This window comes from Peromyscus leucopus, chromosome 1 (genome assembly GCF_004664715.2).
Source record: "Peromyscus leucopus breed LL Stock chromosome 1, UCI_PerLeu_2.1, whole genome shotgun sequence".
NCBI lineage: Eukaryota > Metazoa > Chordata > Mammalia > Rodentia > Cricetidae > Peromyscus > Peromyscus leucopus.
Window position 1 is genome coordinate 5,068,011 of NC_051063.1, and position 12,564 is coordinate 5,080,574.

A 12,564-nucleotide genomic window follows, 5' to 3' on the forward strand; every position below is an offset into this window, starting at 1 on the left:
GAGTCAGCTTTCTAACCCAGCCATGCTGGTCTTCACGAATATATCCTACACCTCTCTGTACCTGGATGCCATCGCTAGCCACAGCTGGGAGGCAGCCCAAGAAGGAAGTTCACTGTGTGGCTGGTGTCTGGGTCTCCTGCCTTGGTGGTGTCCTGCCTCTTCTAGAAAAACCTGAAGGCAGCAGTTTTTCCAGCCCTGCATCTTGGCCTGTGCAGTTTACATCATACCCAAACAAAACTAAAAACAAGTCCAAAAAAGCTGGGTAAGCATTAGACTGGGGTGTGAGGACGAAAAATTCCAGTCAGTGGCTAACATCCTGAAAGTGCTAACTGGTGTCATACATGATTCTAGGTGCCCTCCTCACCTGGTTTAAACAGTTACTCCTACGAGCTAGACAACGAGACTCATTTAACAAGCGAAAATGTCCACGTGGCCAGGGACAAGCAGAGATGCTCTTGGAGTCAGACTTGGACTTCACGTTTGACTGAAACTTAAAGACTGATAGAGTAGGCCAGAGCCGTGAGTGGAGAAGGAACTTGTGTCAAATAAGAGCCACTGATTAGTTACCTTTGTTACAGTTACTCTCATGCCCTGCCAGAGGCCCAGAGATGACTATATTTCCAGATTCTTGTACCCCTTGCTGAGCCCGCCTCCCTCCCAGCCCAGATCAACATGACATTCTGGAACATAGCCTGGTCCTAGCCCCTCTGGTGGCGACCCCTAAGTGGCAGGCAGGGTCAAGGCCAACTTGTTAATCTCCAATGTTGCCAGCTATTTCTGCTTGTGCTAGTTTTGGAGGCTGGGAGTCAGCAGTGTATCCTGTGTGGGAGACCAGCTCCCACATTATTATGACAGGGAACTCTTGAGAGGGATAAGAACATTAGGTAGAAATATAGAGGTAGGGGGCTAGAGAGATGGCTCAGAGGTTAAGAGCACTAGCTGTTCTTCCAGAGGTCCTGAGTTCAATTCCCAGCAACCACATGGTGGCTCACAACCATCTACAATGAGATCTGGCTCCCTCTTCTGGCCTGCAGACAGAACACTCACTGTATACATAATAAATAAATCTCTTTTCTTTTCTTTTTTTTTTATTTTACAATACTATTCAGTTGTACATAATAGCCACAGATTCTCTTGTTCTCTCCTTTCCTGCCCCCTCCCCTTCCCCCAGCGCACCCCCCATTCCACCTCCTCCAGATCAAGGTCTCCCCAAGGACTGGATCGACCTGATAGACTCAGTCCAGGCAGGTCCAGTCCCCTCCTCCCAGATTGAGCTAAGCATCCCTGCATAAGTCCCAGGTTTCAAACAGCTAACTCATGCAACGAGCCCAGGACCTGGTACCACTGCCTAGATGCCTCCCAAACAGATCAAGCCAATCGACTGTCTCACCTATTCAGAGGGCTAAATAAATAAATCTTAAAAAAAAAAAAAAAAGAAAAGAAAGAAATATAGAGGTAGAAGGCTAGAGGGGAGAGAAACAAACAGAATAGCCTCGGGAGGCCCCTTCTGTCACTTCTAAAGGGCTATTGATAGGAATGCCAAGGGGCGGAGCAAAGACTTCTCCCCAGCTCAGCCAAGTGCAGACCCTTCCAATCACCTGGTAACCATGCACATGGTCAAGCAATCCTCTAATGCAGCCCTGCTGGGTAAAGCAAGCTCAGATCTCACTAGGAAACCTTTGTGGGCCTCCACAATCCTGCCTCCTTGGGTTGCCTGGTTGGTTGATGCATTGTGATTGAATAGTTCAGGTTTGATGCTTTTGTCCCTGGGACCTCTGGCTTCCTCTTGTCATGAAGGCAACCTTTCAGGTGTTCTGAAGATACCCACATCTGGACAGGCTCGTGCCAGCTCATCAACTCCCTGCTGCTGCCTTTAACTGACTGCCAGGCTTTGACCCTGCCCTACCTCTTCGTGTGCTGTCCTGTCCGAAAGACCACCTTCCCTTGCTTAGAGGCACTCTCCCAGACCCTGACCTGGGAGAGAGTAATGCCAGGCTGTGGCATATGTTAGCGCTGTTAGGATTTGCTTTGAGGACAGCATCAGATGTCCCCATTGTATGAGATACTGAGGCTCAGCCTGTAAAAATGCTCTGCAAGCCTGACAAGCGGAGTTCCATCCCTTGCACCTGCCTATTTAAAGGTCAGAGGAGAGGACTGACCCCATAGTGTCATCCGACTCCCACATATGTGCACCTCTCCCCCGGTAATAAAACAAATTGTACCAATCATTCCGTGTAATCTTTTTAGCTTTTTGAGACAGGATCTATGAGTCTTGGCTGTCCTGGAACTCTTGTAGACCAAGCTGGCCTCAAACTCATAAAAATCTGCCTACTGCCGGGTGGCGGTGCACACCTTTAATCCTAGCACTCAGGAGGCAGAGGCAGGAGGATCTCTGTGAGTTCGAGGCCAGCCTGCTCTACAGAGTGAGATCCAGGACAGCCAGGACTGTTTCACAGAGAAACTTTGTCTCAAAAAAACAAAAACAAAAAAATCTGCCTCCCAAGTGTTGGGATTAAAGACATGGACCACTATGCCCAGCTTCCCTTCAGCCTTTTGGTTCAGTCAAGAATGTAGTAAACATGAGATGTGGGATGCTACAATTAGTGGAACAGTGGCCAGTTTTACAGTCAATTTTTGTAAACAGGAGTACACTCTAAAACAGCAAAAGCCAGAGAAAGGACTCAGACACTTGCTGTGCAAGCCTGATGACCTGAGCTCACTCTCCAGAACCTTGTAAAGGTGGAAGGGGGAACTGACTCCACAAAGTTGTCCTCTGTCCTCCACGTGTGCACCCCACATGTACAGTAATTAAAAAAAAGTTAAGAGGTAAAAAAAACTGGTCAAAAATATAGGAAATGTGTCAGCCAGTTAACAGTCCTCTGTTAGAATCAACTATTGTGTACTGTGGGCACAGTTGTGGATATGGTCCACTAGTGTACACTCAGCACAAGCTTGTGCCTATCTGTGACACTACATCTCACTGGTGCTGTGGCATCAGAAGTGACAGGAGCTTCTCACCTCTGTTACAAGTTTACAGAGACACTGTCTTCTAGGTGGCAGGCTGTTGAATGAAATGTTATAGGGTACATGATTGTGTAGTGAGGCGGTGGGTCAGGACTCTGAAAGAACGTATCTGACTCCAAGGAACAAGTTTCTCATGTAGCTCACCCCTGTGAATCCCAGCACTCTGAGGCAGAAGAATCACTGAGTTTAAAAACAGTCTAGGCTGTAGAGTAAGACCCTGTTCCCCCTCAAACACACACACCCTTGGATAAGACACACATCAGGTTTCATAAATAAGTTCCCTACATCTGCGTTCAGTAGTTTTCAAACAGTGGTTTATTAAGCCCATTTAACATCTGGTGTCTTCCCGGAGTTTCTGGACCCAGACCCAGCTCAGACCCACAAAGGCACCAGTCCCCAGGACCAGGGTGATGGCCAGCAGGAGGAGGAACACCCAGAACAGGGGTCTTGAACTGGAGTTGCTGCTGGAGCCTGTCAGAGAAGGGTGGAGAGGATCCACCTGGAGCTGTCTGTCGGCAGATAAGGGGCTGGGCTATCTTTGCTTAGTTCCTCATCTCATGGAGTTACGCCACCTCTGAGCTTCCCTGTTTCATCAGTATTTTTAGAGAGGAGGCCATGGCCCTTGGGGCACCCCCAAACCCTGCTACCTGAAGGCTCGAGTTTAGCAGCATCCTCAAAGCCCACTGCTCCTGGAGAACTCACGATGTCCAAGGCCTGGATGGTGCTGTTGTAACCAGAGGATCGCCGGCGCCCTGCCGAGGAGAAAAGCTGTCTGACTTGCAGCTCCTGGTGGCCGAGAGTCAGCCCCAGGCCTAAGGTTGCATCAAAGAACAAATAACATCCCCACCCAGACTCACTTGCCGTTCCAGAGTCACAGATAGTAGAGCATGTCTCGGGCCCCTCAGGGTAGCAGACAGAGGCACTACAGAAGAAATAGACCTAGAAAGAGAAACAGTCAAGAGGTGGGCTAGTTTTGTGCAACTGGGCTGGCAGCAGAGACAGGATTGAGGGATTCAGGTGCAGGACTGTGTGAGTGCAGGGAGAGACATGGGCAAGCAGACGAAGACCACAGCTGCTCCGTTTTGGTGGGGATGCAAACTGTGTTGTTCCCAACTTGGAGTCCAGATCTTCCTCTTTCTGAGAACCCAGACCTGCAGTAGAAGACATTCCCTGCAGGCAGGAACTGTTGCGTTCAAGAGAGCTGCAGTTTTCTGCTTGCCCTCTGCCCCTAGGAGCAGGACTGTTGGAAGGCAAGATGTTTTCTTCCCACCTACCCAGCTAACAGGAGGTGAGGTTTGGCCACAGAGCCAAACACCATATGTCTGTTATCTCCTCTTTACCTCTGAAGACAATACCTGGAGGCAGAGGGGGAAGACACGGTACCACTGCTTCCAGGAGACAGAGCCCAGGGGAGGTGACCAGAGGGTAGCACCAGGAGACCTCAGCCATGGCACTGTGCCTTCATGTAGCAGGTCAGTGCCTCTTGGCTCAGGAGGCAGCACCCAGGCAAGATGGGAGAGATGCCACCCTGAGTCACCCTCAGCTCTGCCTGCCAGTGGGACCAGTCCACACCCGACGAGTTAAGGGCAGTGATTTGCACATGACAGATCTGTGAACAGCGTGTGATGAATAGGATGTGCCATCAAGCAAGGGTGGGACTGTCCTAGCGTCACCGACAATGTCATTTGTACACCATACAGGAAAACCTAAGGTTTAAACACCTCTTTCTTATCTTTTGGAAAAGTTGCTATGTTATAAACCAAAGCAGAGGAACAAGAAACCCATTATCACTTTGAGAATCAGAAGTGGGGCCACGCGAGAATACCGCAGCTGGCGTTCAGATTGAGGGCTGATTGTAGCCACACTCCGTGTTTCCCTCTAACGTTCGTCTTGTGTGTGCTTGCATGTGTGGGGCAATGTGCATGCCCCGCACACGTGTGAAGGTCAGAGAAAATTCTGGGAGTCGGTTCTCTCCTTCCACAGTGCGGCTCCATCCAGGGATCGCCATGGCAATAACCTCCTTTACCTGCTGAACCATCTCGTCAGCTACTTCTCCCTTCTCTCAAGTTGTTTATGAGTCATCTCTCCAAAGACCCTGCCTCCTACCCCTTGCAATTGTCCACAGTACTTGGTGGAAGCCAGCTCTACCCCCCCCCCCCCCCCGCCCCCATGCTGGGATCCATTAGCTTGCAGGGTGCTGGATGTGGTGACCAGCTAACTGCCACTCAACAGGTGGGTGGGGCGTGAGGAACGCAAGGGCTTCCTACCAGTCCCCTCAGGGCATTCTGGGAGCTGGAGTCCAGCAGAGCGAAAGTGGCGATGGTGAAGCGCTGGTAGTGAGACCAGAAAGGCAGCTCTGCCCTGTCCACGGACACCAATTGTGTCCTGTAGTTGTCACCCTTGAAGGGACACCTGGAGCAAAGAGAAGTCCAGAAGCCTCTTTAGGGGGGTGTGGCCAGCAGGAAGCCCTCCTGGGGTGCCACTTAGTCACCTGCTGCCACTCACCCATCGGACAGGATGGGCCACTGGGGCTGCTGGAAGGGGCTGACAGTGGGAGTGGCCCAGCACTGGTGCAGCACCAGGACCAGACTGGGGTCGGCTCTCTGTAGGAGGTGGACCTCCACATGGACTGGTTCCTGGAGCAGTCTCACCAGGGGATAGTCGCTCTCCTGATAGTAGGAGCTGAAAGTCTTATCTGTGGAGAGAGGGGCTCCTGAGCCTAGGGCGGACTGTGTGCATCAAGGCATTCAAGGCAGGAGGAAGCAGTGGGTGGGGTGGGGGTGAGGGTGAGGGAGGGGGGCCATACCCTTGGCAATCCTCAGCTCCAGCCGCAGGGGTCCAGACTGGGTCACAGGGGCAGGTGGTTGGGGTGAGAAGATCGATGCCTGGATGGGCAGGAAGTCACTAGCATTGAAGATACAGCGAACATGAAGCCTGAAGTCCAAGAGCGAGAGGTTGGGGGAGGCCACATTATCAGAGCACCCTGTTTAATCAACCACATCCCAGTAAGGGATGCAACGGACAGCATCCTCTGCAGAGTGTAGAGATGCTTCCGTAGGCATCGCTGGGGCCTGTGGATATCACTGTTCACCCTGCCTGCCCTTCTGCCCTCCTGGTCTGCACAGGACAGCCTGAGCTGGCTATACCAGGCCCTACTCTAAGTGCCAGGTACCACAGTATCAAGACAACAGGGCTCTGTCCTGGCACTCGAGGTCTTTGAAACCTGGCAGGAAGACCTGGATGGTGGAGCCAGGAGCAAGCCGTTTAACGACTAAGCCACCTTTATCCCCTTTGCACCATTGAGAGGTGTGAGGCCACAGGACTGTGTCTTTGAAGGAAGCCTACCGATGTCTACTGTCTCCCTCGGTAGCCTGAGGGACACGTGGTCACCGATCCATGCCTCCAGGGTTGCATGCCCACTGCCCGCTGATGGTGTGTTGTACCGCTGTAGTTACTGCACCAACTGTCAAGCCTCACCCTCTGCTGCCTTGTACCCCTCTAGTCTAACCCTGACAGACTCCAGCTGCTCCCCTGCACTTCTCTGCTCCCCCTCCTCCAAAGCCCCCAAGGCTGTGCTGAAACTGGCCGCCTCAAGCACTTGCGTCCAAAAGCTTAAAGCATGTTACAGACTCGTGCCCCCATCTCTGGACCATAAGTACTTTGTGCTGAAGCAAAAGACCTTTGTGCTCTGACACCAAGTCTCACACCCTAACCCCGTGGCAGATAGAGTCGGGGAGAAAAGAAAAGGGCCCCAAGCACAGGCCCTGGACAGCCCATGGCTGATGTCCTGGCTCTCACTGGCAAACACTGGCTGGAGCTTGCTGCCTTGCCCTGAAAGCTCAAAGCCAGGTGTAACAAGGGCAGGCTCCCTTGGGGTCACCCCTAACTGCCACCCTAGGCAGCTGGGATGGTTGTGGCCCCTGAGCTAACAGGTCCAGGAGGCCTCTCTCCCTCTAGGGTTCCGTTCCCAGCTCTTCCCCCCACCACACCCTCAGATGCTTCACACTGAGGTACAGTCGCCTCATCTATGGTGTCAATCTGGTGGCAACAACCACAGCTCCTTCCTGGGGCCTGAAAGGGATGCCTTCAATTGCTGAAAGCTTAGTTCTTAAGAGATCAAAGGCAGGGCTCTTTGGGAGAGGAGAGCTGCTGTTGGCTCTACCTGGGCTGCATATACAGATGTGCACAAAGTACTTAGTCTCTTATTCACATGGTAGGGGAGGCTCCAAGAGATATATTAGCTCATTTAGGGTCACACAGCTAGGCAATACCAGGGTTGGGATTTGTCCCAGTTGCCTCCAAATCTGTGCTGAGTTCTCCTGCACCCCTCAAAACCAGGCTTGTAGCCCAGCTACTACTTACCGGAAGACACTGTCCCGAGTGATGGAACCTTGTGGCCCCTTTTGGACATCAATGTTAGATAACAGCTGATTCTCATAGATGAGCTGCTCACCAACCACCTGAGGAGGTGATAGTAAGACCCCCTAGGGATGGGACTCATTTCCAGCCTGCAGCCTACCCCTAACTGAAGACGGAGGAGTAGCTAGCAGGTGAGGCCCCTCAAGAGGTAGGACTCACTTCTAGCTCAAATTCCGCTCCTACCTGCATTGTCGTTCCACAGAGGGCGAGAGGGACATGGAAGACCACGAAAGCACTTGTCTTCTGGGTAGGGAGGCATCCACTGGGGGCATAGGCCAGGTGGACACTGTTCAGGATGACCTTGTGTGTCAAGGCTGTTTCTTGGGACATGACCAGGGTGAAGTAGCCACTTCTGAAACACTGAAGAGTGGCTAGGACAAAAGCAGATCCAAGAGGCAGATCACAACAGTGGGACTCTGTCTCTCCAGTGCAGAGACAGGGGATGGGCCGCGTGGGTGACAATCAATATTGAATACTATTTAATCATTAGCCAGGAGCCAAGGGACCTGAACGCCCTTCTTCCCAGTGTTGGCCTAAGCAAATGCCCGAAGGAGCTGATGGAGCAAAGGGCTGATGAAGGCTACAGAACGGTGACTTATCTAACACAAACGTTGGAGATCTGAAGGTCAGGGTCTGTAAGGAGGAACCTAACAGTTCCCTGGGGCAGGTGCTCTTCTGGCTAGGTGTCTGCATGCTGGGAGCTGGGCTCTCTTAGACTGCCTGCAGTTCAGCTAGATGGAGGGGAGACTTCCCCAGCCATTGCCAGGATCCAGAGGAGCATGCTTGGGATGAGAGAGTGTACCTGTGTTGCCATAGTAACAGGGCACTTCTCTGGTGTTGTCATAGCAGCAGCCAGCCTGCTGACAGGCTTCCTTGGAACTACTATTTACCATGCAGGGGATGTGCCCAGAGGCTACCTGACACTGCTCCTGGGGCAGATGGGTACCTAGGGTTGGTGACAGAGCAGTAAGGAAATGATTGCTTAGAGCCCAGAGGCCCCAGACACAGGCATGTGCACACAGAGAACTCCCACATACCTACAGAATCCAGCTTAGTCAATTCTGAGGGTCCCAAGGTGCCCCACTGGGGATGAGGCACAGTGGTTCCGGCAGGTCCCAGTCCCGGGGACGGTGGAGCAGGAGTTGGATGGATGAAACTGTGCTCTGGGTACAATGTGCTGAGAAGAGTGTGGCCAGACCCAGCCAAGGTGTGGCCAGAATTGGGGTGGGGAGTAAGAGTATGAGGTGTAAAAGGTCGAGGTGTGGTGGGTGGAGCCAGGTAAGGGTCTGGAGTCCCAGTATGGTCTGTTTTGGGACAGACCAAAGTGACATCTTGTGCTATATCCACATGGCCATTGGGCAGTACAGCTTGCAGGAACACCCTCAGGTGGAACCGCCCATCCTGCAGGGGAGAGGACCTTAGCGAGCAGCTGAGAGTGGGTCACATGACACTTCAGGTGAGCGCTGGGCTAGAGGCCAGAGCATGCAGCCCGGATGTTAACCTGTACACCAGCCCTGGAGTGGTTGCCCCCTGGGGTGGCTGTGGTATCAATGGGGACTGAGCACCTCTGACAGAGAGGGAGCCGATTTGTGACATGTCTCAGGACCTAGTCTGTCACCTACCCTCTCCCCGGCGGCCCATCGGAGGCCCTATTCTTCTCTGGCCACGAGGAACTGTGAGGACAAGCTCCCTCTGTCCTCACTTGTGTGACGACTCTGTCCTTACCTTCTCCAGCACGTGGCAGCCTTTGTAGTTAGCTGAGAACACTGCAGGCTCCTGGGGCTCAGAGACGACCCAGTGGTAGCAGATAGAACAGTTATTCACCTCAAACCGGTTCCCAAATTCGTCTGGGGAGGGGGAGGGGGGAGGACGTTAGGTGCTGGAGAGCCTCTAAAAATCTGGACAGAGGCAGGCTTGTTTCAAGACCTAGCTAGTTTTGCTCGCTAGCTTGGCTGTATGGCCTTAGACAAGTGTCTTTCCCTTTCTGGTTTTCACTTCTGCAGGGGGTTAAGGGGTCACTGGTTCTTTGTAGCTGGGGTGAAGAGTATTCAGAGGGTTTCAGGCAGACTGAACACCTTATAGTCTGAGTTTAGTTATCCTCAGATCTTGGCTGAGGCATCTGGAAGTCCCCAGGAGCCAGAACTTTCTTAGGCACATACAATAAGGGGTAGAATGGGGGAGAGGAAAAGAACCAAGCTTGTTTGTCCTATTAACCAGCTCTTGCAGTCACTTGGGGACCCTGCTAGATGCTCACTCACTTGGTTAGCTCAGAAGAGCGGGCGCCAACCCCACCATGGACTGTCCCTCACCTTTCCCTTTCAGTGCACAGGGCAAGTGGGGGTGGGTTTCATCTTTCGCCACTTTGCAGATGTGACTCTGAAGCTGCAGATTCAAGTTGTCACACAGAATGTCCCACACCTGTCCTCTACATTAAATCGCATTCCTTAGGGCTCTCTAAATCAGAGAGTGGTCTGCGGGCCCAGAATTTTGCAGCCACAAGATAAGACTGGAAATTCAGAGCCCAGCAGTTTTGAGTCAGAACCCATCTTTCTCACAGGTGATCCCTATGCACAGGAGACGGGGAAATTCTGCTCTTGTGGTCACTCTGGGTGGTGACTGGGCAGGAGGCTGGCTGTTGCAGTCCTCTGAGTGGTCTCTACTCTTCCTGCTCTTGCTCCAGGGAAGAGGTCTAGTTCTCTCTTGCAGCAGGCTGGGCTTGGGACTGGGGATGGAAGTTGGGACAGGCCTCTTCCTTCACTTACCTACCACCTTGAATCGGATAGTCTGGTTGGGCCTGGGGAACACCAGCAGCTGCATGCCGTGCACCCCACAGTCATAGCTGTATCCAAGGCCAGGCTTGGGGTGTAAATGTTGACCCAATCTCAGGGGAGCTACCACCAGCAGAAGCAGGGCCACAAAGTAACCCCAGGCCATGATGGAAGCTCCTGCCAACAGACACCCACAGCAACTCCCAGAGCTGCCCTATCAGCTGGTGGTGGGGGGCAGGCTCTTATATGGATCAGACAGAAAGTGGCAGCCTCTGCGGGCAAAGGAGATCCACCTGGGGGAGCAGCCACTTAGCCTACAAGGGGCTATGGAGAAACTCTTTCCCCCGAGGCAGCCGAAGGCACCTTCCATCCTGGGTCTATCAGAGATCTTCAGAAAAGCTGCACTTGACCCCTCACCCAGTTTTCTGTGGCAGCTGGGACTGCCCAGGGATTTCTAACCAAGCAGTTGCAGACAGGCTATGGGACAGCAGCTACATTCCTGAATGCCTTAGTCTACTGGCTGGGTGCCTCCAAAGTCTCTCATGGGTGTGGGAGCTTCCTGCCTAGGCAGTCCTCCAGGGTCACCTTCTTCCTGCCCTGGGTCTCAGGACCCTGGGAACTGAACGCAAAGTTACTTCCTGCCTCCATCCAACCCCAGCTCCTGGAAGAGCTCAAAGTGTGCAGGGTGGTGGGTGCTGAGCAATCAGACAAGTGGTAGCACCTTTGAGGGTTCTCTGGGATTAGGCCAGTTAATCGTTAGCTAGCACAGGTGGGCATCCTCTGTTTGAAAATGTGACATTCCAAATGCAAGAGTGTCTGAAATGTTCTCAACACAAGTATGACGACAAAAGTGGAAATCTGTTCTTGACCGTGTGGTGGGTCACAGTCAACACACACACACACACACACACACACACACACACACACACACACACTGTGGTATAAATTACATTCTGGTTGCTAGGTCCACATATTGGTACATGCCTGTAGTCCCAGCACCTGGGAGCCTGTAGCATGAGAATCTTGAGTTTGAGGCCAGCCTGGACTGCAGAGGGAGACCTAGTCTCAAAAACAACAACAAACAAAGCCTCCACCATTAAGAATACCTCCAGGCTATGTGCATAAAACGTAGATGGGACATAAATGAACGTTCTGTTTAGGATGCTATCCCCAGGAGATTTCATTGTGAATATGCAAACATTACAAAAAGAATTAAATGATTAAATAATAGGGGGGGGGGCTAGGGAGGCACTTAGTGAATGAGAGTGCTTGCTGTTTAAGTGTGAGGACCCGAGTTCAAATCCTCAGCACCTGTGTAAAAAGCCAGGTGTTTGTAATCCCATTGCTTTTGGGACCAGAGATAAAAGGATTGCTGGTGCTTTCTGGCTGATAGCCTGGCTCCAGATTCAGTTTCCCAAGGGATTACAGCATACAGTGATCAAACAGGTTTGTTGGTTCCTTTTTTTTTTTTTTTTTTTGCCACTTGAAACAAGTAAGAGTTATCTGGGAAGAGGAAACCTCAGCGGAAAAGATGCCCCATCAGATTGGCCTGTAGGGGAATTTTCTTGATTGCTGATATTGATGTAGGAGGGTCCAGGCCAATGTGGGTGGTGCTACCCCTGGGCAGGGAGTCCTGGGTTATACAAAAAAGGTAAGGTGAGTGAGATATGGGGAGTAAGCTAGTAAGCAGTATTCTTCCATGGTTTCTTCCTGTCCTGACTTCCCTCAGTGATGAACTGTGACCTGTTGTAAAATGAAATAAACCTTCTCTTCCCCAGTTTGCTTTCCGTCATGGTGTTTATTACAGTAGCAGAAACCAAACTAAGACAGCGGGGTAGCAGATGTCTTCCTCTGGTCTCTACTCATACATGAGTAAACACACACACACACACACACACAAATTTCTAGTCCCAAGCATTTCAGATAAGAGGTGCTTAAACATAGTAAATAAGCTAATAAGAATAGATAATGGGGTAAATGTGACTTCCTAGATAGTCATTTGGGAAAACTCAGGAGATGTATCTCCCAGGATTATTGACAGTAATAAATACTTGGTGTCTTTAGAAGGCAATTATCATAGGGAAAGTGGTGAGGGATTGTCAGTCACCTAATTAATGTCTTCTTGGTTTTCTGTTCAGCAATTGTAAGAGATAACATCTATGAATACACAAGAATGGACAGGTGGGTATCAAGGCTGGGCCAGCTCCTCACTTTCCCCACATCCTCTGAGGGACTGTATCCTCACTTCAGGGTACTAAGTCACGTAAAGCCTGTCAGAGTCTGAGCTCAGTGAAGGCTAGTAACATGGGTCATTAGTGTTCCCAGTTTCCTTGTGCTGCAGAGAGCATGTGAT

General features: G+C 51.5%; 1 protein-coding gene across 1 annotated transcript; it reads right to left on the minus strand.

The window, feature by feature from the left end:
• Window positions 1-3,061: 3,061 nt before the first annotated feature.
• Window positions 3,062-10,409, minus strand: Zp1 (zona pellucida glycoprotein 1). Its single transcript, XM_028884345.2, has 12 exons — window positions 10,206-10,409; window positions 9,169-9,290; window positions 8,481-8,844; window positions 8,246-8,389; window positions 7,627-7,814; window positions 7,387-7,484; window positions 5,831-5,958; window positions 5,530-5,719; window positions 5,292-5,436; window positions 3,882-3,963; window positions 3,672-3,776; window positions 3,062-3,495 (listed from the first exon to the last, which is right to left on the minus strand). Exons 1-12 carry the CDS (start codon window positions 10,375-10,377, stop codon window positions 3,353-3,355), a joined length of 1,881 nt encoding a protein of 626 aa, XP_028740178.1. The 5' UTR covers window positions 10,378-10,409; the 3' UTR covers window positions 3,062-3,352.
• Window positions 10,410-12,564: the final 2,155 nt, after the last annotated feature.

Coding starts and splice junctions, on each gene's coding strand:
- Zp1 (XM_028884345.2), bottom strand. CDS start 10,377: ATGGCCTGGGGTTACTTTGTGGCCCTGCTTCTGCTGGTGGTAGCTCCC. Junction 8,845..9,168: donor GCTGCCACGTGCTGGAGAAG/GTAAGGACAGAG, acceptor TCTCCCCTGCAG/GATGGGCGGTTCCACCTGAG. Junction 7,815..8,245: donor CTGTTACTATGGCAACACAG/GTACACTCTCTC, acceptor CTTTTGTCCTAG/CCACTCTTCAGTGTTTCAGA.